General features: G+C 31.2%; 4 protein-coding genes across 6 annotated transcripts in view; 2 read left to right on the forward strand and 2 right to left on the reverse strand.

Annotated features, from left to right (window-relative positions):
• Positions 1–355: 355 nt before the first annotated feature.
• On the reverse strand, positions 356–5100 carry LOC146527492 (uncharacterized). 2 transcript variants are annotated; one of them, XM_085204543.1, is made up of 5 exons: positions 4858–5100; positions 4622–4738; positions 4416–4546; positions 3679–3766; positions 356–2211 (listed from the first exon to the last, which is right to left on the reverse strand). In XM_085204543.1, exons 1-5 carry the CDS (start codon positions 4928–4930, stop codon positions 1160–1162), a joined length of 1461 nt encoding a protein of 486 aa, XP_085060669.1. In that variant the 5' UTR covers positions 4931–5100; the 3' UTR covers positions 356–1159. The 2 variants fall into 2 exon arrangements, with proteins under 2 accessions (XP_085060669.1, XP_085060667.1); XM_085204541.1 differs by having other exon boundaries at positions 4380–4546; positions 4858–5093.
• Positions 5101–5579: 479 nt separating this feature from the next.
• On the forward strand, positions 5580–8524 carry LOC146527493 (thioredoxin domain-containing protein 17-like). Of its 2 annotated transcripts, none has more exons than XM_085204555.1 (3): positions 5580–5920; positions 6676–6757; positions 7833–8524. In XM_085204555.1, the coding sequence occupies exons 1-3, from the start codon at positions 5776–5778 to the stop codon at positions 7984–7986; spliced, it is 381 nt and encodes a 126-aa protein (XP_085060681.1). In that variant the 5' UTR covers positions 5580–5775; the 3' UTR covers positions 7987–8524. The 2 variants fall into 2 exon arrangements, with proteins under 2 accessions (XP_085060681.1, XP_085060682.1); XM_085204556.1 differs by lacking the exon at positions 5580–5920 and adding an exon at positions 6250–6422.
• A 617-nt stretch (positions 8525–9141) lies between these two features.
• The window catches only part of LOC146527494 (SEC14-like protein 2), a 31365-nt gene continuing 12902 nt past the window's right edge, over positions 9142–27604 (reverse strand). Inside the window, exons 2-10 of the mRNA XM_085204550.1 lie at positions 19567–19636; positions 19437–19480; positions 17184–17304; positions 16737–16888; positions 15821–15959; positions 14765–14964; positions 14205–14350; positions 13530–13678; positions 9142–13257 (exon numbers count right to left, since the gene is read on the reverse strand). Of these exons, the coding sequence (XP_085060676.1) occupies positions 13133–13257; positions 13530–13678; positions 14205–14350; positions 14765–14964; positions 15821–15959; positions 16737–16888; positions 17184–17304; positions 19437–19480; positions 19567–19636 (1146 nt within the window). The 3' untranslated portion in view covers positions 9142–13132. The remainder of the gene's footprint in view (positions 13258–13529; positions 13679–14204; positions 14351–14764; positions 14965–15820; positions 15960–16736; positions 16889–17183; positions 17305–19436; positions 19481–19566; positions 19637–27604) is intronic.
• gudu (Armadillo repeat-containing protein gudu) lies at positions 20706–26336 on the forward strand. Its single transcript, XM_085204539.1, has 6 exons — positions 20706–21547; positions 21678–21984; positions 22184–22529; positions 22948–23331; positions 24141–24355; positions 26161–26336. The coding sequence occupies exons 1-6, from the start codon at positions 20949–20951 to the stop codon at positions 26290–26292; spliced, it is 1983 nt and encodes a 660-aa protein (XP_085060665.1). The 5' UTR covers positions 20706–20948; the 3' UTR covers positions 26293–26336.

Below are 27604 nucleotides of genomic sequence, written 5' to 3' on the forward strand. Positions count from 1 at the left end.
CGGCTTGAAGCTGATTTTTATAATTTTATATTCAATGTACAGACGCGCCATTTTAATTTTTTTATGATATGTATAAATTAAACATTACATATACACTAATTGACGTTGTTTAGTTAATTAAACAACAATTTAGTAGAGGTGAGCGTCGGCAGCCGTACTAGTGTAAACGGTAAAGTGTGTCACAGGTGCTAAAGCATTATTTTTTCTTCTAATATACGAATACGAGAGGCTTGTGAGGGCCATCTTGAGCCGCTGAGCGACAAACTCCAGCCCTTCTTGACTTAGACCTCGTTAGACATTATGATGATTTTACGTTACGTTTGACAATTTTTTATGAATATAAATAAAAAAAAAATAAGTCGAAGTCTTTTAATAGGTACAATAAAATTTTACAATTATTTAAATACTTTAATACAAACATTACAAACAAGAGTTATTACAACAATAAAATATTTAAGATCGTTTCAAAGTGAAATTTGAAACACTGTGATATTACTAAATTATGCTGACCAGCAGCCTTTTTGGTTTAAATGTAAACATGTTTGTTGATATTACAGAAGAATTAAAGAAAGATGAATGCTGTGGATCTCTTCGCTTCGATCTAGCGTTAGCTGATCGAATCCGCAATGAAGAGATATACAGAATGGCAGCTAGCCAGGATGTCACTATGAGAACGAAGAAGTACGTGCTCAGATGGTTTGGGCACGTCGAACGAATGAGTGAATGGCAAAAATTATATATGACGCAAAAGTGAGTGGTAAGAGAGGTAGGGGGAGACCTCGATTGACCCTTGGAAACACAGTATAAAAGATACTGGAGACTTTTACTTGACTAAAAAGCATGAGGACCCCCAGAAGGCATGTATGAAGAGGTTGATGACAGTGGATGAGGCAAAAGAGGTATGCAGAGACTGTAGCATTTGGCACTCTGTTCTCTCTGACTACCCCGCTAAGGATAAAGCATGAAGTTAAGTTTTGTTTGTTAATATATTAGTAATACAGTTATAATATACTTTGTCAATAAATATATTTTTCATAAAGCACTGTGTCAACGTGTACTTATTATTTTATTAATTCATTATTATTTACATCTTTACTAAAGTTTCTTGCAAACACAGTCATCATTTTTTTTAGCAATTGCAAGAACAATTAATTAATTCTTAGCTTGCGTTATAAAGTTTATCAAGCTGCATTTGTAAATTATATGACGTCACTGTCAGAGTGTCTACAGCTTGAATATCACGATGTTTTACTTTAGGTGTGTTTAAAAAGTTCATTTTATCCTTTATTTGCAAATACATGTTGAGAACTTTATCATTTCTTTCGAGAAGTTTCTTATCATTTATCATTTCTATTCGTGAGTTTTGAGCATTGGTCTCATCCAGCATTGATTTGTGAAAAACTTTTTTTCTCCAGCATAAGTTCTTTTTAGGTATTTTATAAGATGGTGATTTAATTTTTAATCCTGACGCTCTCAACATAGGACTTCTTTGTTTTATTTTTACTTCAGTTTCATTACCAGCAACTACTGTAGTATCATTTTCGGTCTCTGAAATCTTTTTAGCACTTTTCTCGTTGATTAATTTTATGACATTCTGTAATGTATTTTCTTGGGCTTCCTGCATGTTTTGTAATGTTCTGACGGAAGTTTTGATCATATTTATACTATTTTCTGTTTGTTTCTTGATATCTAGTAAAACACTTAATTCTGTAGAATTATTTGAATTGACTGAAGAAACTATAACGCTTTCGTCTCTTTTGTCTTTATGTTCGGTATCTTTATTTAAAAACATTATAGTATCATTATATAATACAGAATTTTCATTACTATTATTAAAAAAATCTTTGACATTCCTATAATCTTTGAATGGAGTTGAAACTGGTGGAGAAATTTCGGCTATATTTTCCAAAATCGGTTTTTGTACTAAAATTTTTTCTTCAACATCATTAATTTCTTTTTCTTTTTGTAAAAAACTTGCGTCACATGATTTGGACGACATGTTAGGTGAAATAGGTGTGTCAGGTATCAAAAGATTTATATTAAAATTGGGCTTGGGAGATGCCATTTTCTTTTTATTTATATTAGACAAATATGAATTATTCTCCTTGTTAAAATTGTGCTGCATTATTTGTTTGTTTTTTACTAGTTTATTTGTTGTGACAGGTGTTTCGGGTAAGTTGCATACACCACTGATTCTTACCTTTGGTAGTCCTGAAAAAATTTTTTTTATCAATATGAATAATAAAAATATGAATCTCATACTTAATCAATTCAATTATTAACATTTAGTATAAATATAAAGATTATTCTAAATGTTAATATTTAAATGGAAATTATGAAAAAGAAGAAATCATAAAAATTAGGAGATCAAATTTATTTATTTAAATTTTTTATTTAAGTAATAACTTTTTTTTTAGTTTTACACTTTCAAACATAATATGGATTGAAATGTAAGTAGGCGACTTGAATGTGAGTTGCCTGCTGTACGCAGATGATGCAGTGCTCATTGCATCATCAGAATGCGAGTTGCAGGCATTAGGCACGGAATGCAAAATCAGTGTAAATGGTAAGATATTAAAACAAGTGAATGAAGTGGTATATTTGGGAAGTACCTTCAGTAGAAATGGAAGATACGAAATGGATGCGGAATGGCGTATTGCTGCCGGTAACAGGGTTAGCGGTGCCTTAGCTTCTTTGATGAGACGGCGAAACGTCAGCACACGTTTGGCCGTTGTACACAATGCAGTGTTGGTACCGCTGTTATACGGCAGCGATACCTAGGTACACAGGAACTATAAAAGAAGGGTGAATGCTGTGGAGATCCGATATTTTCGTAGGATATACGGAGTCAGCTTAGCTAATCGGATCCACAATAGAGAGATACACAGAATGGCAGCTACTAGCGAGGATGTCACGTTGAAAATGAAGAAGTGCTCAGCTGGTTTGGACACATCAGCCCAATAAATTAAGTATGAAATAATGGCAAAAAAAGATTTATGACAGAAAAGTGACCTGTAAGAGAGGTAAGGGGATACCTTGATTGACCTTTGAAAACACAGTATCAACGATACTAGAGGAAGGTCATGTAAATAGCATGGGGACCCCGAGGTATGCAGAGAACATAGTGTAGGGCACTTCGTTCTTCCCGACTACCACGTAAGGGATACAGCTTGAAACAAGTAGTAGTAGTATAGAAGCATAGGCGGAGATTAATCCAATGTCAACACACTGTATTTAAGACTGTTGTGGTGCAAGGGCACAAGTGTATGAGTGTAACTATGATTTGTTGTGGGTTCGATTCCCGCATGAAAATAATAAGCTCTAATAACAAGGTAACACCCGGTGTTGAATTCTGCCATCCAACATGCAATGCTTTCATAATTAGGCAGAAAGTAGGAAACACAAGTATCTTAATGAAAATGGACTGTCTTAACATTAGGTTCTGTCTACCTACCCTGCTATGTTTGGGATACAGTGTAATGCTAAAAAAAACTAATCAATTCTTTGTGCTTCAATTTTCGTCATTACTTTATCAACTAGTAGTAGTTCAAAAGATGAAAAGAAAAGATAGGATAATATAATTTGTTTATAAAAAACAAGCAGTCATAGTTATTTTTAATATACATATGAACTAAGACACTTTACAAATTAATAATAAAACAAAATGTATTTACTTACTTGGTATGTGAAGAGACTTTTTAACTGGTTTTTCATTTGGATGTTTAGGTGTTTCTGTATTAATTATAGCTGCTCTTGTGTTAGGAGTCTGTAAAAAAAAGATAAATAAATTATTTTGTCTATAAATATAAATGGGTTTTTTTAACTTTTTACCCTGTTGTAGTTACATACTCTTTCCCACATATAGCAGGATATGTAGAGAAAACTTATTAAGATAATCATTCTGCTTCTGGTTAATTGCATGTAGACTAACATCATTTAATTCTTTCTGCACTCTGAGGGGGAAACTTAAAATAATTGATACCCTGAAATGATAAATGATTGTGCCATAAAGGTGTTATAATATGGCTGGATGGCAGAATTTTTAAATCAGCTTCACGCTGTATCCCGCACATGGCAGGGCAGAGGAACTCTAGTATTCTTATATTTTATTTTATCTTTTTTTAAGACACTCGGTTCCCTATTTTCCGCCGAATTCTGGAGGCATTGTGTGTTGAGTGGCAGATATCAACGCACTTTGGATCAACACCAGAGCTAAAAAATGAAAATATAAATTTAAATAAATATTTCATTCCCTTGAGTGGGGATTGAACCCACAACCAGTCAGTTTTGTAGTAAACTTTGTGTCCCTGCGCCATGACTGACCTTGCATCTATATTTATGGCAGAATTTATATAATTTTATTAAAAAAAGACACAAACTCTGGTTTTAGATTGGAAATTGAGAACTTTTCTAACAGAATGATGTTTCCTTTGTTCTTCTGATGTGTGACTTTTTGTTTGGTTAACAACTTTCACGGAAGTGTTCCAGCCCTTCTTTTTCGTAGATATGTCTTGCTGTGATGATGTTCTAGATGATTGTGTTATAGCTGGAATTTAACGTTATTGAAATGATAAATAGATATTAAATAAAATATTAAGTGCTAGAAGAAGAATAATAATACCTAATAGTGGACCCTTCAACTCTGCTAAAGTGAAGGGCTTCATTTTTTCTACAGTACGTGGTAATGTTGTTTGTTTTCTAGCAGTGTTTGTAATACCTGTATCTTCCGTAAATATACCTAAGGAAAAATAGCATATAGTTGTAGATGTATATATAGTTATAGATTCCTAATTTACATAAAAATATTTTATTTGTAAGGCTTATTAGTGAAATAAGTTCAAGTAACTAAAAACAAACCGCCGAGTTCACGTAATAATTGTGCTAGAGGCTTGGGCTGCATTGCATGTTTACTTCTCGACGATGAATCCATTTTTAAATGCTACTTTTAATAATATAAAAGTAACTCAATAATAGAAAATATTTAAACATATATTTTCAAGCAAAAACAAAACTTTTTCAAATGAATAGAAGATTTGAGTAACTGTCATGGACCATAGTGACCGTTGACTTTTCCTTCCTACGCAAGTTATTTAATTGAGGACATTTTACAAAAATTACACGTGGTTTTCAATATTATAATTTTTATTATGTTATATATTTTTTCTTTTATCGATACTACTTGAATGTTTATTTCTCTTAAAAACAATTTAAATGAGTTAATAATTTCTTAGGGTATATAACCGTTTAGTTAATATACGTTTATAAATGTTACATAATAGACAGTTTTTATCAATAATTAACTAATAAAATTAATAATTTTTTAAGGTTTTTTTTCATTTTTTACATTTTTTCCAAATAATTCCAAACAAAAATAAAATTTTGTTGTATATATATTGTTAGAAATCGGAAGCGGTTAGCTTTTTTGAAATAAACACGATAAAAATACATACAAAAAACGCTAATAACGATTTTACGAATAGCGTACTTTACGTTTGCGATATTTGACAATTTGACACAATACGTTTTTTATCTGTAATAGTCTGTATACATTTGAAATTAGGCATGACGTAGCGGCATTTGCGAAATGACAATTGACATTTTTCATTATTCAAGTATGTTTAATTCGAGATAAAAGATATAATTTACAATAGTCATTTATACTTTATTGTTACATTATATGAGCTAATCGCTTCCAAGTAAACGTAGATGATTTAAAGTACAAATATATATTCTAAAGAGTATAAAATATATATTTAATCTAACTACACGTGTATAATGGTTAATCAAATAGAAATAAAAGGATTTGATGATTTTGCAAATTTTACGGAAAATATTGATCCCAATGGTCCACCAGTTATATTTTACTTTAGTGGCTCAAAATTACCGAATGGCAATAGCTGGTGTCCGGATTGTGTTGAAGGTAAATGGTGATAATATTTGACAATTAGATTAAGTTAGCTACTGCTAACATTTACTAAATTACTAAATGAGTAAAAATTAAAGTGATGCTTGAGTACTATAAAAGAAATATATATTATGTATTTGTTATTTTTATTTATTAAACATTTATTTTACTATTAAAAAGTCCTTTTTCTACTCTGTAATAAAATTTGTTATATTAATTTATGTCGAAACTAAAAATATAAACGTCTAACTTATTCTATTAATAAAAGTATAAGAAAAAATTATGACATTTGTCATTTTAAAGTTAAAATTAATTTGAATAGTTAACATATATACGGTTTTTATAAATACTTGTGACAGTAAAATGCCTAAACCGAAAGTTAGAATCCTTATATTAAACAATTATGAAGAATTTACAAATTATATTGAAAATGTTAAGACAAAAAGGAATATTTACTTATTTTTTATGGGTAGTAAAAAAGAAAATGGCAGAAGTTGGTGTATATATTGTCAATTGGGTAGGAACATTCAAAATATTATATTATAATACATAATCAGTTTTGATAATTATTTTAACCAACCAACTAACTCATGTTTAACTACTACTCTATGTTAGCAGAGTGTAGAAATAAAAATATTTAATTTCAACATAGTTGAAAACAAGCCTTCAAGTGCTGGTGTTATAATATATTTAGTTAAAAACTTATTCTATACATTTTTTTTTTAAATCTGCAGCTTCAGTTTGAATTCTTTATATTTTTAAATTTTTAGTTGAACCAGCACTAAAAGCTTATTTGAGCGAGTTGCAGAAAAATGTTATATTTGTGTATGTGGATGTTGGTGATCGTGAATAGTGAGTATATTTTTGATGAGTTACTTTGCCTAATCATGCATTGTTTCATGTTATCAAAGTGTTACCACATGTTTTATCAAAAATAGATATATGTATTACAATACAAAGTAATGATAAATCCATTTGACACTGATAATATATATTGGGTATGGTTTAGATATATTTGTATTTTATCTAAGCTTTGAATTGTGAGCACCTTTAAGTTAGGCTTTCTAATATTAGTTCATTGTACAATTGGGAAAATAATTAATAATCAAAAGTAGAAAAAAATATTAAAATCATGCCTGTGGCACCGTCTACAGCTAATTTCAGGATGGTCATGACTTGTCAACGGTATTAAAATAATGAGTAGTGAAAATATTTTCTTGCTTATCCTATGTAAATTGTTGTTGTCTGGAATGTTTGGAACACAATGTTTGGAATTTAATTCGAAACCTGAGAATAGAATGTCTTAACATGACATTGTGTACCATGTGCCAGATAGACCATGAGACCGACAAGAATGTTATGCTATTGTTACTAACACTAGTTTCAATTATCATAAATTTTAAAATTAATAAACAATTAGTAATTATTTATAGAATATTTGTATTAGATTTGGTAGTTATTAGGAATATTAATATTAGGATGTTTTTATAGTTCTAAAAGATAAAGAAAAATAAAACAATTTATGATTTTATGTCATTATCAACATAATTTAGTTATCTACAAAATATCTTTATGCTTGTGTACAAAATAACTTTTTTATACATTATAGAAAAGATTTTTTTACCTTCACATAGTACCCCATACATAGTAGTGTAAGCAGAGGGAACAAGGAAATCTTGTATTAGGGTAGTCTGTCACTTTCTGCCAAATTCTGAAGTTAAATGGAACTAAACGTCACGCATTTTCTCGTAAACTTAGTGAGAAAATAAAAATATTAACTCTTTCATTTTTCCGAGTGGGAATCAAACCCACAAACCCAAAAAACAGCCACTGCATTTAAAATTGGGCACTTGTGCCCCTGTGCCTCTGGCCATTTAAAGAAATTTTCTTATGGATCTTTATTTACAAAATCACATTTATATTTCAGTTGGAAAGATAGAGCATGTCCATTCAGAACAGATAGTCGAACAAAACTGATGGTAATACCAACACTGATTAAATGGAAAGGTGTACAAAGGCTGGAAGGCAGTCAGTGCGGCCAACGAGACTTGCTGCAAATGCTTTTTGAAGAAGATGATTAAATATTTATTCCTCGTGTTTATATTTGAAACAAATTTTTAAAGTGTGAATAAGCAGATAAGTTAAAGTCATTAAAATTACTTCCATGGTTAATTTATTATGTAATTTTTTTCCTGTTCTAATGAAATAAGTGTAAAATAAAAGTGGGATACATTCTACGGCTCTAATCACATTGGCCGGAACTTAGCGATAATAAATTAATAAAGTCAGTCATAAAACATATAAAATAATAATTAGTTCACTCGCAGACTGAGTGGGGATAAAGACTTTTAGTAAAGCAGACTACAGAGAGAGTTCTGAACCTAAAATAGATTTAACAGAATATAATATGTCACCCATGTGAGATGTGTATATGTAAAATAAAACAAAAACAATGAATCAAACAATGTGTATAGTTACTTACTATATCCACAATTGGGAAAATAATTATTAATGTAAAGTAAACATTGATTTAAATTTTGTATTCCAGCACACATACATAATTGTGTAAACATTTATTCTAATATAAGAAAATCCTTTAATAAATATTTTTTACTTTTAGTTGAATTTGTTTTATTTACAAATCAATTATCTGAACTAGATACCACATTGATTGTACAAGGAAAACGTAAAAGGATTAATATTTTTCCTTGTATTATCATAGTAAATTAATTGACATGTATATTTTTCCATTATCTATTGCAGTGTGATGACAAACCGAAAAGTCTTTTTGTGTAAGTATTATTGAAACAAAAGTGAAGAAATATAAACGTCCTATTCTTATTAATATGAATTATTCAATTGTTCATTTATTTTAGCTTTGCATTATATGCCGCGTATAGCGGAATAAACAAAGCTAACTTAATATTAAGATACATCTTTTTCCCTTCATCCAATTTTCAAGATATCTATTGAACTCAAATACCCTTGGTCTTACTACCAGAGAGAGAAAAAGAAGATGTTCATACCCCTGAGTGAGAACCTAACCCACAATTACTTAATTTATTACACAGGCCTCACGAGCCATGCCTCTAAGAAATCAGATTCTTCTAATGTAAAAAATCTTATAAAACATTTATTTTCGCTTATGAACACGACATTATACAATACATAAAAAATGCAATCATCGTTATATTTAGTGTTGTTTGAGAAAAGGATATAAATATAAAAAACCAGAATATATGTTGAATTATTTATTATATAAACGTTCATAAATTCTTCATTCATTTCTCATAACTACGTATAATATATTTGATAATTTAGCAAAACTTATGAAAGTGTAATTCTATATATATATTACATTTTAGAGAGACCCATCATAGCTTATATATATTTTACGAAGTATTGTCAATTTTACTAATGTAAGATTACAAGTACCTACTCGTAATTGATTGAATACATTTATTTAAATTTAGTTCTTTTTTATAAACATAGACAAAAACATTTTTTTATTTGTACAGTCTAAGAATAAACGTAGATGTAGAACGACGTACTTATTATGTTATTCTAAGATTATTCTTACAAAACATTTTTTTTTTCATATATATTAGAAAAGCGCGTAAAATTATTATAAAACAACTAGCATTAGTTGAATTTTGGACTTTAAAGTTCACCCCAAAAAGAAAATATATAAATATACATTTTATTTTGTGAAAGGTCGTTTATCATTATAATGGTATGGTTCTTTAAATCTGGCGTTCCGAGCGTGCCAGTTGAGCACATATCACTTCGCCAATGTCACGTTATCATTATAATGTCGTACCGCCTACGATTTTTTATGACAGTGACAGTTGCTTTTTGGCGGGAAAAGATTTTTAGGATGACAATTTTAAAAGATAATAACCAAAAATAATATTCGGTCCAACACACTTACGTACATGTCCGTCTTCACTCAGATTCATTACATTTTGATGAAATGTTGTGGAATAAAAATAAAATATATAATATATAATGAACTACAGTGGGTAAAAAAAGTATTTGCACACCTTATTGTTTTGAAGTTACACCTACAAAAATACAGAATGATTTCAATTAATTAGTGTATTTAATAGCTTATTATAGAATAAGTAATATTATTATAGAATAAGTAATAACTAAATATATTTCGAATCGATTATCAAAAAATCTTAGAAAACAGAAATAAAAAAATTAGATGGTAAAAACACCGTTTTTTAAAGTCAAATAAGTATTTGCACACCAATCATTCCCTAGATACAATGTTATTCCCGCGATATTTTGTCAGTTTAGGTAAAGTGTGAACATTGTATGTATATATGTGACCATCGGGAAACGTATCCTAACATCCAGACTTTTGTTTAGTGTTCAGAAAAATTCTTGAAGCAAACATGCCAAAAGAATTTGAATTGTCGTTATCGACTCATGAAGAAATTATTTTACTCCGTAATGAAGGTTGAAATTATCGCCAAATCGAGTCAAATTTAAAGTTGAATTACTCGACTGTATGGTATATTATAAAAAAACGAGAAGAAACGGGTAGTGTTGAAAATAAGGATAGATCCGTTCCTCCGAAGAAGCTCAGTACGAGAGATAGACGGCAAATTGTAAAATCGGTATAAAATAAACCATTTACAAGCGCTCAAAGCTTATCAAATGACATCGCGTCAAGATCAGGTAAGGTTGTCTGTGCCCAAACTGTAAGAAACGTACTGGGTAACGTTGGTCTTCGTAGCAGTACAGCGAGGAAAAATTCTTTCATAAGTCAGACCAATATAGCAAAAAGACTAACTTTCGCGAAAGAATACGTAAATACCCCTTTAGAATTTTGGAACAATTTTATTTTTTTCTGACGAAAACAAATTTTATGTTTTTGGATCGGACAGACAAACATTTGTGTGGCGCAAGCCAAATACTGAACTCCAGGCGAAACATGTGCATAGTACAGTCAAACACGGCGGTGGTCTAGTGATGGTTTGAGGCTGCATGACGGCAAATGGTGTCGGTAACTTGGCTTTTATCGAAGGAATAATGAAAACAGGAGATTACGGTAAAGTGTTGCGCGATATTTTATCTTGCAGCGCATAAAAATTAGGCGTAAGTGAGACATACTACTTTCAGTAGGACAATGATCCTAAGTATACAGCTATGAAAACGTAAGGAATGGGTGATGTACAATGTCCGTAGAATGCTGAAAACTCCGCCATAAACGCCAGACATCAAGCCAATTGAAAATTCATGGCATCTGTTGGATTAAAATTTGAGGAAAATTAAATTTTTAAATAAAAATTATTTGAAGCGTACTTTGGTGGAGAAATGGGCTTAAATCTCGATTTAAACAACGTCCAAATTATTGGAATCGATGCCAAGGAGATTGCAATCCATCATTGATGGTGATGGAATGTACACAAAATATTAAGCGTCTTTCCTTTCATTTATTATTGATTTTTTTACAAAATACGTACAAGCTGGTTGGTGTGCAAATACTTATTTGACTTTAAAATATGTGTTTATACCGTCTCATTTTCTCATTTCTATTTTCTGAGAAATTTTATTAACCAATACAAAATATATATAGATCAAGCTATTAAATACAATAATTAACTAAAAGCATTCTGTTTTTTTTGTAGATGTAACTTCAAAAAATTAGGGTGTGCAAATACTTTTTTTACCCACTGTATACAACATATTATAATTGTACTAAATAATTGTTCATGTAAATTCTTAAAACTAATAGAGAAAGACCCTTACCAGTTTATTTTAAAAAAGCTATACATCAATCAAAGTTTCCAAAAAGTTTACTCAATAAAGTGAAAATAAAAAATATTACTAACATATGTTCGAAAAATATTAATAATGAAACGAAACACATACAAAATACTTTAATAATTATTAAAAAAAAGGATTTGCTTATTATTTAAAATAAAATGTACATGAACAAAATCAATGAAATCTATAAAACCACACCTTATATCACAGACTATGCTTCATCTTGTAACTTAAATAAAACTAGTTATAAAAAAATACATACTTAAATGCTTTATGGAGGATAATATTATATTTACGGACATATTTGAACAAATTGATTATATTTTAAATGTAATATGTTATGTATAAGTACCTGTGTTATTTAATTTCATCGTCGCGTTTTTATTTGTTGTATTTTTAAAGTTTTATTAGTTTTTATAAAAATAATCTTGTCCTTCATAAAGTAAAACACTAAATGCGTACTAGTAGAAATAAAATCTTTGTAAAACATCAGTTTTTTTCACATGTAAGTATATCTCGTAAAATATGTACTGCATCAGTGTTTATTATTCGACAGAGATCGTTGTTTGTTGTACAAGTAAATTTATCAAGCCGTATTTGTATTATAAATAATATTTCTATAGATGCAAAATGATCATTCATGTATGCATTTAATGATTATGTTGTCATTATTGTAATTTTTCATTATATTGTAATTTTTAATAGTTTTTAACATGTTTAAATATTCCATTAATGTTACTAAATCATTGTATTATAATATAATGTGCATGTTCATATGTGTGTATTTATGTATGTATGTAAAAGCATTATCCAAAAACATATTTAATCTTAATTACATGAATTTTGATAGTTTTCGAATATTATAAATTAGTAATTAAAAAACTATATGATTTCAGCATATTTTTTTCATAATTCTAGTTTTTTTAAATTATATATCTACTCTAAAACATCGGGCTATATCATATACAATGTGGAAGAGGCAGCGCTCCTTTTACTGAAACTGCATTACCTATAGGGTAAAATATTTCAACCCCAGAATTACAAAAATTAATCAAGGTACCTCAACAGTTTGGACGTAGGATTTTTTTTTTATTTCACGACGTTGCCGCTTAACAGGTAAGTATGAGTGCCTATGTTATACTTTACAAATGGCGTTTTATTTTAAAACAATAATTCTATTATTTATTTTGTTTGAAAAAATATTTTCATTTTTGGGAATTATTTTTTTTCTGAATTAGATTAGGCGTTTATAGAGTACTTAAAACTGTGGTTTCATTTAAAGTGGTGCTCACAATTCCACTCTGTATATATGAAAATTGCACTACCATGATAATATATTTTTTATATAATATATGAACAATATATAATATTTTTTATTCTTTAGTTAATATAATAATCATGATTATAAATTATTTGTCTTTTTTATCAGATTTTATTGTGTTTTATTTAATTAATGTCATCATCGGGACTATCGTTAATATTGAGATCTCGCTCAGGTACGGTCATGACGATGTTGTAATAAATCTTCTTGCTTCTTAAGAATGAGTTTTTATTGTCGAATATTACGGAATCTGTGAATAAGAACAAAACTATAATTTTTAACAGCACTACTCAATTTTCAAGTAATTGCGTGAGGAGTTGTGCAAATGAACGCCGCGCTGTGTCTTCTTGCCAGAGGGATGAAATGGAAATTCCCTCCACTGGCATTGCACCCACCCGTCTTATTTACAGTCACACTCGTACTATATCTTTTTTATAACTTTCGAATTCTAAGAAAGCAGAGAATGGAGCGTCTTAATACTCAGTTCTTCCTATAATATCAAATAATAAACAACATTCTTACAAGTGGCGGGTCCTGTGACAGGTAAAATGCCAACATCCACCGGTCCTTCTGGAACTTTCCGTGGGTCATGAACTACAGTTTCGTTGCCATCTTGATCCTTTTTCTTTATTGAGAACTTTATATCGTGGTTGTCTACTCCGAATTCCCACCTGAAAAGTATAAATAATTACTAAAGTTTAAAGTGTTAACCTATTATGGGGGTAAGGCGTTCGTAACGTAACGTCGCAAGTCTGTATGTCTTCCCTTTCACTCACGCATACGGCATCGGCAGACAAGATTCTCCTCTCTTCATATGACTTAGTGCTTAATGTGCGATAGACATATACTGTTAACAGTGAGCCTATATAATCTAAATGCAAATTGAAACTTTTATAGAATTAAATAATAATATTAATAATATAAAAAAATCTAATCTACATTTTTTAACTAGGAATAAAATATATGATTTCTCTTAGAGCTTATGAAACCCTTACAGACTTGATAGAAATCGAATATTATAGATGCCTTAAATTACTTTAATTTTTTTAATATTTTATTATAAATACTTGACGTGTCAACACCCAAAAGGCACTTTATTTTCAAACTTCAGGTATTATTATAGAGCACATTTACTTAAGTAAATATTTTATTAATTTATTGTCCTACCCAATAACCTCAACAAAGAAATAAACTCACTTAAGAACACTGTCGTTATCAGCACACAGTAAGTCCACGACGTGTTTTTCCCCAGTTTTGACAGTGACCCGCGTATACTCTTTTTCGGTGTCGGCTAACATGTTTCTCGCGTAGAATTTCTTTGGCACTTTACCGCCGGGCTTTATCTGAAATATGTGTGAAGTTTTTTTGGAGTATTTATTATTAAATAAAAGTAGAGGCCAATTGTAGCGCAAGGACAAGCGAGCGACTATAAATGCGACAAGTTGCGGGTTCGATTCCTATTTGAAAAAATAAATATTTAAAATTTATGTTTCATTGCCCTGGTAACTAGGCAAAGCACGGCGTTGAGTTCCGCTCCTCAACACACAATATATCTAGAATTCCGCGGAAAATGGGGGACCGAAAGTGTCTAAATGGGATGGATTGTGGGTTTGACTCCCATACGTGCAATGAATTACATATTTTCCTTTCCTCACTCTAACACCAAGGTTATTTGGCTTACTTTCCATATGCGGGATACTGCGTAATGGAAATAAATAAGTTTATTACTTAAACTATTAAAAATAAGAATAACTTACAATTGAACTGCACCTAGGATCCCCATTCTCATCAACCATAGTGCCGCCGTAGTGGAATGGCAACTGTTCCTTATCAACGACAGTCAACACTTGCGCTTGCCATTTCTTCACATCACTACCATATATACGTATTTTAGATATCGTATACTCGTGCATGAATTTCTTTATTACTGAGAACGCTAGTGAAAATACTTTTGGAGCTGGAATAGAAATTATATGACATTACTTTCTTTTTTCTTAAAGATTGTATAAAAGAAATAGATTGTATTAAATATATTTATAAATAAATCTTTATTCCCAGAATAAAATTAAAATTAACATTAGATCGTTAAAATGCGTATAAAATTTTAATTAGTAGAAGAAGAAATATTACACATTGTTTATTTCCAATTTTTAAACAAGTATTGTAATAGGTATATTAAATTTAAATTATTATATAAAATATGTGTCAAATTAATAGGCACGATGGCAGTTAGTGAAAATCATTAATCAATATACAAAACACGAATTAATTTTATTATTAAGTAAAGGATTGACAATTATTTAAAAAAAAATAAGACTTCAAAATTCGTCAAGTCGCCATGATATTTAACGACAATTGACGTCACGCCTTGGTAAATAAACTAATTTGCTTTTGTATTATGTACAATGGTATTGTCTTTGGTTACTCAGACTTGCTGTTAAATGACGAATTTGGCGAGCAGTGGGGATCGAAATTATCTGAATGGAGAACGAAGTGTTAACACACTAGGTTCCCAAGTTCTTTCTGCCTGATGCTATGTTCATAAAGCAGTAATATACAGTGTGATGCTAAAAAAGTTTTTTTATATCTATTTTAATTAATATGGACAAAGAGAGCACACTTAATAGGTAATGAATGAGCAAATATATTTATGTAGGAGCAAAATAGGTATGATAAAAAATGTTATTATAGCAAGACCATAAAATAGTAACATAACCTAAGAGTAATAATAATAATAAACTTTAACCTTCGAAGTAGGTTAGAGTCTAACACCAAGTAATACAATGTAAATTTAAACATAAAATAATAATTACCATTTACAATGAAGCACGTTTTTAATATTTCAGGATAATTAGCTTCGTATATCTGTAGGAGAGTGAAGACCATCTCGGCAGCGGGCTTCCAAGCGTATTGTCGCATGTTGAATCCTTCTAGATCAAATATTACTGATACCTGTAATATAATATGATATCTTTTGTATTTTAAGAATATAAAAGGAATTGCTGTTGTAACTGTGTACTTTAATTAAGAATTCGTAAATTTACAGAAAATACAATCAGACATATTCCTAAGCTCCGAGCTATATACTGGCATGAATGTAGGAATAGGGGAAGCCCCAGCCTAGAATAATTTTTGTACCCACCCCAGAAAATATCTGTCAATACGCATATAGAGCCCTAGTATTTGCTACGTGCCTGGGACTCTGAAGATTTCAGGGGCGCCCATTACTATGCATTACTTACCTTCATTGCTCGTGCTCATTGTCACTGTATACATAAGGTATTACTAACATGAGCATTATAGATTATATTGCATATATTTAAGTTTTACTCACCTTATGGCTATCTACTAATTAGTAAGGCAAGTATAGTATATATATTAGTAAGTCTAATGGTACCATAGTCCATTCTTCGCTTTCTGTAACTTTGAAACGTTATTAACAACAGATCTCAAAGTCATTATTACTTTAGAAAAATTTAAATATTTTTTATTATCTAGTTATTATCTTATTCTGTGAAGATGGCGTCAATAAGTTACATATAATTTTTAAATGTATTATACAAAATATGTTTTGTTTTTTGTTTTAATTTGAAATTTTATCGTACTTGGAAATTTTTTTTTTTTCTACAACACGGCTTATATACCATAGCAACCATCTACAGTCAACTTTAGGGAGGCCAAGACTTGTCGACCGTACTATAATTATACCTTATCGAACCCTAGTCATACCTTTAAAGCATTAGGTCCGTGGGTTTGCGCCTGTTTTCTGGCTGAAGTGAGGTAGTTTTCTAAATGGCGTATAACCATTCTTATGAGGTCAGTTCTTGTGACAGCGTGTAACAGCCCCCATATGTCAAGACCGACGAATGGTACTATTATAACTGTAATAAGAAAATGTGTAATTTTTCATCATTTTAGTTTTGTTTTTTAGTTTAAACTAAGTAACTGTTCCGCTTACTAATTTTTGTCCAAACAAACCTATTTTTTTAATAAAAAAATCATCTATAATAATCTAAATCAGCTTCACGCTGTATCTCGCACACAGCAGGGCAGGCAGAGGGAACCTAGTGTTAAGGCACTCCGTTCCCCACTTTCCGTCGAATTTTTCAAGGTATTGCGTGTTGAGGGGCGGAACTCACCGGACTTTTGCAATTTTGCATGTGTAAAGCCACTTACCTGGTGATCCTTCTTTATCGAATCCAGTACTACCGCTAGGGAAGTGACTCTCAAGAACGTCTGGTGCTTCCCATGTTGCTAGTGTTGTGTCTACTCCCCATTTCTCGCGCCATTTCATAGACTATAACAAAATGTTATTTTTTATGTAAATTTCATGAGAAAGTTAAATTTGATCTTATATAGGTATATTAATTATTAATTATAAATAAAATATAGCTATGAACGAATTTTAGCCTGCAACTTATTTAACAGTATTTTACTGCGCGATACAATTGCATTGTCTAATAATTCACTTTCATAAATGCATAATTCAATTAAAAAAACGTAAATTAGATCGCCTTAGTAATCACGCAAACCCCGAGCACGGGAAACACCTATTAGCAAAACGGATTTAAAAATGAAACAATTTCGAAAATGAATAATATCACAAATTCAATTACTTTATTCTATAATAGGTAGGTAATATTAAAAAAGCTGCAGAGTTCGTTTCCTTGAACGCACTAATCTCAGGAACTACTGGTATGAATAAAAAAAAATGTGTTAGATATTTATTAATGGCTATAAATATCTAACGCAAAAATAACTTTATAGGATTTTTTTATTAATTAGGAAAGCGATCTATTTGGGTAATTAGGTTATGCAATAGGTGTTGATATATACTATGAGACGAATAGGTCTTTACTCCTACTAGGGGTAGGTAGGGGCTACTAGGGGTAAGGCTACTTCATTAAGTAACAAAGAAAAAAATATTAAAAAGTCGGGAGAATATGAGAGCTTATGTTGAATACGACGCATAACTTTTAGTTATTTTCATTTGAGTACGCGGACGAAGTCGCAGGTAAAAGCAAGTACCTACCTATAATATATAAGAAGGCACTAACAACTAGTCTTTTAAACAAGTTAAATAAATTTTATATTCTTGCCACATTTTTACTAAGGTGAAATTCACGTTGACTTTAAAGTTCAATAATTCGTAATAAAGCAGTCGCAACTAGTTTTTCGTTTCTCATTGCCGAAGAAGACATTTATTATGCTTATTTATTTGTACAAAAACACAATTATTTTTGCAAATTGATTTGCACTTGTTGATAATTTACGAGATTTTGTTGATTGTAGGTATAATATACATATATATTTGGATTTCATATAAGTATTCCGTTTTTAGTAATTCCAGACAGTCAAGATTAAGGTAAAAACTATTTTAATTTGTATATGAAATGCTTCAGGTTTTTTCCCCGCATAACAGACAAAAAGTAAAGAGAACCTAGTGTCGATTCTCCGTTCTCCACTATCCGTTATGACTGATGGAAATTAGCGCCTCAATTTGTCTTGATAACGCGGGCAAATTAAAATAACTTAAAGCTTCACTTCCCCTAATACGGAACGAATCCACAACCACCGCGATTACAATCAGATCCTGTCCAACTTCAATGAAACATAACTTCAAGGAAAACAACACAACTACTCTAATTGCATCGAACTGCTGTGAAATATATTATATGCACGTAAACTTTGACTTAACTTTATGTTTAGAATCATAAAAACCTGAGTTATAATTACGACACAAACTGAAACAAAGTTAGGAATATATATATACAATTACAATGGTAGGTATCTAGTGTATGTAAAATGCGAATTATTTTTCCAGTGTGATTTTTAACCGACTTCAAAAAGAAGGAGGTTATCAATTCGACTGTATTTTTATTTTTTTCTAAAAAAAACATAAAAAATCCTGGTTGTGTAGTGACAGCGTATTTTATATACCATGTTGATTAAACGAGTTCTATGGCATAATTTATTTTTTAATTGTTGTCAATCTTCGTGTCTTTTGTATTTTGCAATGGAGACGAAAAGAATATAATTGAATTAATTTCTTTGAATTATCTACCATTTGTCCATTCCGAAGGGGGCAAAGCGCGGCGTTATGTTGCGCCATTCAACACGCAATGCCTTGAGAGGGTCAAATAAAATAAAATAAAATAAAATATACAAAGTGCAATAATTAACACGAAAATTATTAACAAAACAAATAAAACCCGACTGCATGAACTAAATAAAACTGTACAGTAACACTCCACCTATCAAGATACATACAACAACATATCATTTATGAAAATTAGTTCACTAATTTAACAGTTACAAGGGAACAAAAGACGTACATACGCTAAAAATATAACCTACCTTTCGGGCTTCGCTACAGTCGGGACAAAACCACAACACTTTTTATTTTAATAATAAAAATTATTTACTTACATCCCTGAGCATTTTTTCTGCGGCCTCTGGATTCCATTGTCTGGCTGCAACATAAAAAAAATTGATGAGATTAATTCTGCCTACTTTGCTAACAGATGCGTTAAACTAAAAAAAATAATTTAAAAATTACCTCTTAACCATCTCAGCAAAAAGTGATCATTGTGTTCTGGCTTCAGAACGTCTCTCACACTCCTCCGAAACTGAAACAAAAACATACCTGCAATTAAATTAGGTCATTATCCCCAAGACTCCAAGGTTTACTAATTGAGGTATACTCAAAGACGGTGCATGACAATTATTGAACAAAAAAATAAGGTATTAAGGTAAAATAAATATATTACCTATACCTCTTGTAGTAGGTAAACAATTAATAAAATAAAAAATATTTTTCTTTCTTAAAAGCTAGGTGCTTTTAGAATAAGCTTTTGTTTTGTGTAAAAATAATTCACGAATTATATTGAATACAGTGCGGTCAACAAGTTGTGGCCGTTTTTAAGTTAGGTTTTCTGAACTTTTGCACATTCTCCGTTTTATTTATTGATGAGATTTTTTTGTTCTTTTTTTTGCAATTTAATCGTAAAAAAAGACATTTTAAAGCCAATCGTGGTGCAAGGGCGTAAACGCGACAAGTTGTAGGTTCGATTCCCACTCGAGTAAACGAAATATTTCTATTTTCATTTCCTAAGTAATTTAACTATACCTATAGAAAAATTAATTTGAATTAGCTTTGTGATGTTTGTAGTTAGTGTAAACAGAATTTACTTTGTACTACAAATAAGAATGCGAATGGGTTTTATATAGCAGGATGTTGAAGATTAATTATAAATATAATTTTTCTGAGTAATTATTATAAGGTATCGGGTGCTTATATGGTTGGGTAATTTTGATTAATCTTTTTAATGCTATTTATTGATATAAATGACGTTCAATCTTTGTATGAACTTATCTTTAAATATCAACTGTATTTAAATGTTATTTAAAAATCTTGTAAATTGCAAATATTTTTGCAAATATTTTGCAAATATTTTTAAATAAATTAAAACAATTAAAGAAAAAATAAATTATAAAAATTATGTTATTAAAATTTTCTGTGAGACTATCGTGGCCGGAGGGCCTGACTAAATGAAAAGTGTAGTGTAGGTTCGATCTCCAGTCGAGTATATGAGTTATATGAATTATTTGCCATTTTACACGTATCGTATCGAAATGTTTTATTTAAAAGTATATCACTAGATTTTTTGCCAACACTAAAGAATTACCAACATTGTGGAATATATTGACTACAATACAAATCGCCATTGAACTTATAAGGCTGACAATCTTGCGATCAATGCATAACAGAAAGTCATAAAAATGTTGTTCCTAAGCAACCGCATTGATGAAATACGAAATGACTATTTGACGTTTGTGTACTTTGTTTAACTTATATTTTAAAATAAAAATAAACTATCTGTTATTTATTGTACAGAGAATTTGATATTTTAGTGTTATTACAATTTCATAGTATTAAATATGGCGGAAGGTGATAATATATCAGCGTACAGCGTAGATGGAGGTCAAGATACAGTGGGATTGCCTCGAATTGTAATGGTCACCGAAGGTTCTGATACTTCAGCTTCTTCGGCATCTTCCACTTCGTCGTCAGAAGACAATTGGGCTGACCTCATAAAGTCCTCCGAAATACCACCAGAATATTGGCATATACAAAAACTGGTAAAATATATGAAGGCTGGCAATCAAACAGCCACGACGGTTGCTTTATCTTGCTTGAAAGATCATGATTTAACTATCGAAGTTAATCAAAGAGCTATACAAGAAATTGGGGGCTTAGAGTTATTAGTTAATTTGTTAGAAACGAGAGATTTGTGTTGTACATTAGGAGGTTTAGCAGTTCTGAGGGACATAACACCTAATATAGAAATACGGAAGAAGGTGACGGATTTAGGTGCTATTCCATTATTGGTGGGGTTATTATCTGATCCTGCTAGAGATGTACAAATATTAGCTGCTGAAACTATCGCTCATTTGGGAAGAATTCGTAAAAGCAGAAAATTTTGCAGAAAGTTCGGGGGAATACCAAAACTAATTGATCTATTGGATATTAAAGATAGGTAAAAGTATTTCTATTTATGTGTATACTTCAATATAACTTTTCTAAATTATATAGTAATTTTATTAACAACTTTATATCCTATTTATATAAAATTACTTACTATAATTATATAAATGCATTACACACAGATGTCTTACTACGGCAAGAGAAGATCTTAATCAAGACGAGTTGCAATTCCTCAACATAGCACGCGCCGGCGCCAAAGCTTTGTGGTCAATGTCATCCTCGCAAAGAAACCGCGAGGCTATGAGAAAGTACGGCATGATTCCCCTAATAGCTCGTATTCTTAAGACCATTCACTTGGATGTTGCTGTGCCAGCAGTCGGTCTACTGCAAATGTGCGCTAATGAAACTTCCTTTCAGCTTGCTATACAGACCGAAAAGATGGTCGATGATTTGATAAAGCACTTGGCAAATGAGGACAAGGACTTAAAGGTAATAAAGTTTTATTTGCAATTATCTAAAGTATATCATAACTCTTAATCTTCTTAATAATTATCCAAGTAAATTCAGTACTTTAAATAATTTCAGTAAAGTATGTTTATTTTGTAAACCTAGTGACTGTTTGTATTTGCTTGGTTAGTCTTCACACATACCTGTAATGCAATTTTAAAGACAATATTTCTCTATATAGACGTACTGCAGTCTAGCTATGTATAAATGTGCAAGTGATGCAATTACGAGAGATATGATCCGTGTAGCCGGAGGTCTCGAGTTGCTGGTGGAAGCCGCTCAAGACTCTACAAACAGAGCCAATAAGCCGTTAATGGCTGCCGTGACTGGAGCTCTTTGGAAATGTGCGAATAGTGATGCAAGTGTGAAAAGATTAGATCTACTTGGTGCAGTGCCGATACTTGTGAGGTTATTGGATGACGAAAATGATGGGGTTCTGACCAACGTTGCGGGAGCATTGGCTGAATGTGCCAAGTATGCACCCAATCGGGACAAAATTCGCAGTTCTGGCGGCATTCCAATGTTAAGTGGGTTATTTGCCTATTAAATATTTAATCGCTCAATTTTATTGGCGATTTTATAGCACTTTTTATAATTGTATATATTTAGTTATCTCAGTCTATGATATGCACAATATGCAAATATAAATATATTTACATTTCACGATAATAAAATTCAATTAATTGAAAACTATAAAATGCATAAATAACATTCACAAAGAATATTTAAGATTTAAAATGTAGTAAAGTTATTAATTTATTTTTGTTATTGATGTTGCCCCGACGAAGTTGGGGTATATTTGTGTATTCTATATTGTTTGGGTTCAAATGTAAAAATCTCAATACGCTTATTACGTTATCCCACATCATTACAAATCGTAATCTTTTATTATTTCATAAATGCTCAATTATCTAGTAAATGTAAAAATATAACATTTAATTTCAGTACATCATCTAAACAACACATACAAACCACTACTAGAGAATGTACCCCTAGTTTTAATGGAATGTGCAAAAGAACACAATTGTATGTACGAAATTGACAATTTGGACGGAGTTAGACTTATTTGGTCATTACTCAAGAACGACTCTAAGAAAGTGCAAACGAACGCAGCACTCGCATTGAGTCCTTGTGTCCAAAACGCAACGGATTCCGGCGAAATGGTCAGATCCTTTGTCGGAGCTTTAGAACTGACGGTAGATTTACTGGATTCAGACGACCACCATGTGTTATCAGCAATTTGCGCCGCAATAGCGACGATAGCCCGCGACCACGAGAACTTGGCTGTGATCTCTGACCACGGTGTCGTGGCCAAGCTTTCGAAACTTGGTAAGTGTGAAATTGCTTATTGCTACTTTAGTACGCAACTGAAACGTTATGAAATGTTGTTAGTTGATCTCGTTACGTTTACGATTTTACTGACTGTAAAACTTGTGTCTACTAAGTATATGAAAATATCGTTAGGTATGTAATTATCGACTGAAATTGTTACGAGTTAAATTGAAACCAGTAACATTAAAATGTTAAATTAAAAGTTAATTGCTTTTGCATTTATTAAAGTTGAAATTGTGCATATTTTAAATTAAATTTAATTAAATTGTCGTGGTTGTGGGTTCGTTCTTAATGGAAACGGAGTGTCATAACACTCAAGTTTCCAGGTTTCCTATGCCTACCCTGCTATTTGCGAGGTACCTTAACTGACTTTGATCGATTTTCAAATTAATACAATGAAATTATATATTTGCTTGAAATACTATCGTGTTTTTTCTGTATACAGTGAATAATATTCAATCTCCGCAATAAGTTGGCCCTGAGCTAAACAAATTTGCCTCATTATTTATTTGTTGAAGTCTAAAGATGATTTACGACATGCATACTTAGCGTTACCTTTCATAAACACTTCAAGTAACGCAAAAAACTAAGGCTTAACTAGCATAAAAGATATATTATTAATTTGCAAAAAAATAACGTTTACTAAGTATGGCTTAAAGTTAAAAAGTTAAACTATATTTGAACTTACAACCATCCCATCGCATAATAAAATCTACATAAGTGGTATGTGTTCCCCAAGTTGGGATCGAACCTGTAGCCATTCTTTTTTTTTAGTTTTATTAATAGTTTAAATATTTTATTCCCAGTGAGCACAACCGACGACCACCTCCGAGCCAACTTAGGCGTAGCTATCGCATATTGCTGCGACTGGGCCCAAAACAGACAGGAGTTTGGCAAAAGAGGGGCCATCACGCCGCTGGTGAACTACATGACTTCAAGGGATCCCAATGTTCATCGAGCTACAGCTTTGGCGTTGTACCATCTGTCCTTCTATTCTATTAATTGTGTCACTATGCATGCGGTAAGAATAGTAATTATATTGCAGTATTCTGTATTTCTTGTTTTGAAGATATTTAACTGCAAATATTTAACCTTTTTTTTTCCTTAACAATAGACGATTTCGTGTATAAGGTCATACATACATACATACATCGTTTAAGGATCAGTTTGCGTTGTTTATAAGAATTACTAAAAACCTATTTCTTTTAAATAATTTAAAAATACATTTCCTCATAACCCTGAATAATTACTTACGTACGTTTTTTTTTTTTTCACTGGAAAAAACTTTAAGCCCAACAAGCTAACATGACATAAAAAAGTAAAAAGTCTATAGTTATTTAAGCGGCCTTATGTTTTTTTTTTGTATTTGTTTATTACCTTGGATTAAATACTAGTTGTATAAGCAAGATGAATGTTGTAGGTACTTTTGTAGATAAGATTAATAAAAAAATAAATTTAAAATTCAATAAATAAAAATATATATTATTGACAAGTTGTTTCTACGCCTGTATATCACAAGTTTTAATATACTAATTAGTTTATAACATATTTGCATTTATTTTATTTATTTTTATTTAAATTTGGTAAAAAATCCACTACCACTTACTTCAATAAATGTTACGTTTATACAGTATACGTACTCGTATTAAACAAATGTAAATTTTCGTATAGTAGATTATAAGATAACATTTCGCTATAATAATCTCGAATTTAGAGTCATTAGATTCGCTTAGGCCCTTTTCATAAGTAAACCTTGGTTTTGCAATGTTTGTAAAATAAAGTATTCGACTAAGTATATTTGAGGCCGTCGTGAAGCAGCAGCAGAAGGGTGTGACTGTAACGCAACGGTTGTGGATTCGATCTCCACTCGAGGAAGTGAAATATTTATTTATGTTTATATTTTCATTTTTTCGCTCCGGTGTCGGGGCAAAGCGCGGCGTTGAGTTCTGCCACTCAACACGCAATGCCTCCAGAATTCGAGTGTTCCTACCCTGCTGTGTGCGGGATACAGCGTGAAGCTGATTTAATTTGATTTGACTAAGTATATCCGGTCGATGTCAACAATAAGAGAATCGTAAGTTAATGCAACAAGTGATTATTTGATATTTCGTTGTCCGTTTTGTAACTTCACTCTTGAGTGCTAATAAGATGTTGACCAACGGAGAAGGTAACGGAATTACAAAAAATAACAAAAGCATTTTTACCGCAAGGCCGCTTGACGTTTAACTTGGTAGCTGCAATCTTAATGGTGGTTTGCAATTGTCAAATAGTTTGCTTTTTTTTATTTATAAACCGATTTAAAAGTAAATGTTAGGGAAAACTACATTTAAATCGATAAAGCCGTTTCTGAGATTAGCGTGAAACAAACAGACAACCCGACAATTAGACGAAAAAATTCAAAATAATTGTTTATGGTTCTAATACATTGATGTGCCCCCAATAATAGATTTTGTCACATATCTTTTACGTACAGTCATAGTAATAAAATACATTTTTCATAATGAGATTGAAACCCACAAGCATTCTGGTGCAGTCTGGCAACACCTAACTGCACAACGGCGTTAACCCGCCCTGGTAAATAAAATGTAGAGAAGTAAATAATAAACTAGGTTTGATAAGCACGTGTAGATATAATTTATTTTATTGTCAGTGATTTATTTAATGTTTTTCTTATTAACATAAATAAAACGTTTATTTTCCATGTATTAGATACTGAATGCTTTTTTTATTTAGGCGAGACTTAAAATTATTTAATAACTATAAAATTCTCTTTTTATCATGAGGAATTAAATTTCAGTATACATGTAACCATTTTTGTACTTCCAGGCCGGTGTCGTACAGTTCCTTTTGGAAACGATAGGTTCAAAAGATCCTATTCTACAGGAAGCATCGGCTGGCTGTCTATGCAATATACGCAAGCTGGCGCTCGCTACTGAGAAGATTAAATTGAAGCAATAATCATAAAAAATGTTTTATTACAAAATTAAAAGAATTATTAAAACTTTATTGTATTTGTAATTCGTAAAAGGGTGTACAATATACATAATATATATCTGTCGTGACTGCCGCAACAACTACTACCAAAGACTTCCTTAAACTGCGGTAACATGAGGCTTATCCTCAACGTAGAGAATCCGTTCTTTTTCTTCCATACAATTATATATCTGATATGATAGTGTCCATTATATACTATACTAGCGGCCCGCTCGCGGTTTCACCCGCGTGAACTATGTTATTATTAATTTCTGTCTCCATGACTACGTCCTAGTGACGTCTATGCAAAATTTGTGACTTCTAGCATTTGTAGTAACGAAGTTTCATACAAACTTTCGACCCCAAAAACAACCCCTTAGAAATCGAATATTGTAAATTCCCGTCTTAGCGAGCACCTATGTCCTATAAGTAACTCCTATGCAAAATTTGAGATTCCTAGCACTTGTAGTTTCTGAGATTTCGTGATGAATGAGTGACCTTTCGATTTTATATATATAGATATAAATATACACATATATTATGTATTTATCATAATCGATTTAGTGTATAGGAAAAAAGATAAATACATTTACTTTGTAATTTAATAGCAATCTATGATATTAATAGGAAACTTCCTTATCTATGATTTTTATTATTGACATTCTATACTGCAAATACGGGCGTTGACTTGCGCAAGCGCACCGTGTCCGCTACGCCTTGACCTTCGTCGGCTATTCTGCAATCCTCCTAGAGTCTAGTTCAACAATTAATGTAAACAAAACTAATGTTTTTTTAACGTGAATTATGTAAAAATATGTTATAATAATATTTAACAACATAAATGTTGTAATTAATATGATTAGTAAGAATTTATATCTATTTATAACATACAAGCTTGTTTTTATTGGTGTATTCCGCGTGTTCAATAGCAATCATAAAGAAAAACATGCCGTGACAGCCTGTCGTGTCGTAAGGGCGCGACTGGTTGTGGGTTCGATTCCCACTCGAAGAAATGAAATATTTATTAAAATTCTCCACTCTGGTGTCGAGGCAAAGTGCGGCGTTGAGCTCCGCCAATCAACATGCAATGCCTGCAAGGCCCTGCTGTATGCGGGATACAGCGTGAAGTTGAGAAAAAAAGAAAAACTTTAAAACAGTTATAGCTTCGATAGCTTTTCCTGGTTTGGGTTATAAGATAAATTATGTTGACTTCCTTTGCCTTTCATAGGTGTCATTTCGATATGGTAGACGGAGAATAGGAAGGGGTAAGTGAACTCGTGTCGTTATTTCAGGAATA

Source organism: Heliconius melpomene, chromosome 20 (genome assembly GCF_056956725.1).
Source record: "Heliconius melpomene rosina isolate 202511_hmr_F chromosome 20, ASM5695672v1, whole genome shotgun sequence".
NCBI lineage: Eukaryota > Metazoa > Arthropoda > Insecta > Lepidoptera > Nymphalidae > Heliconius > Heliconius melpomene.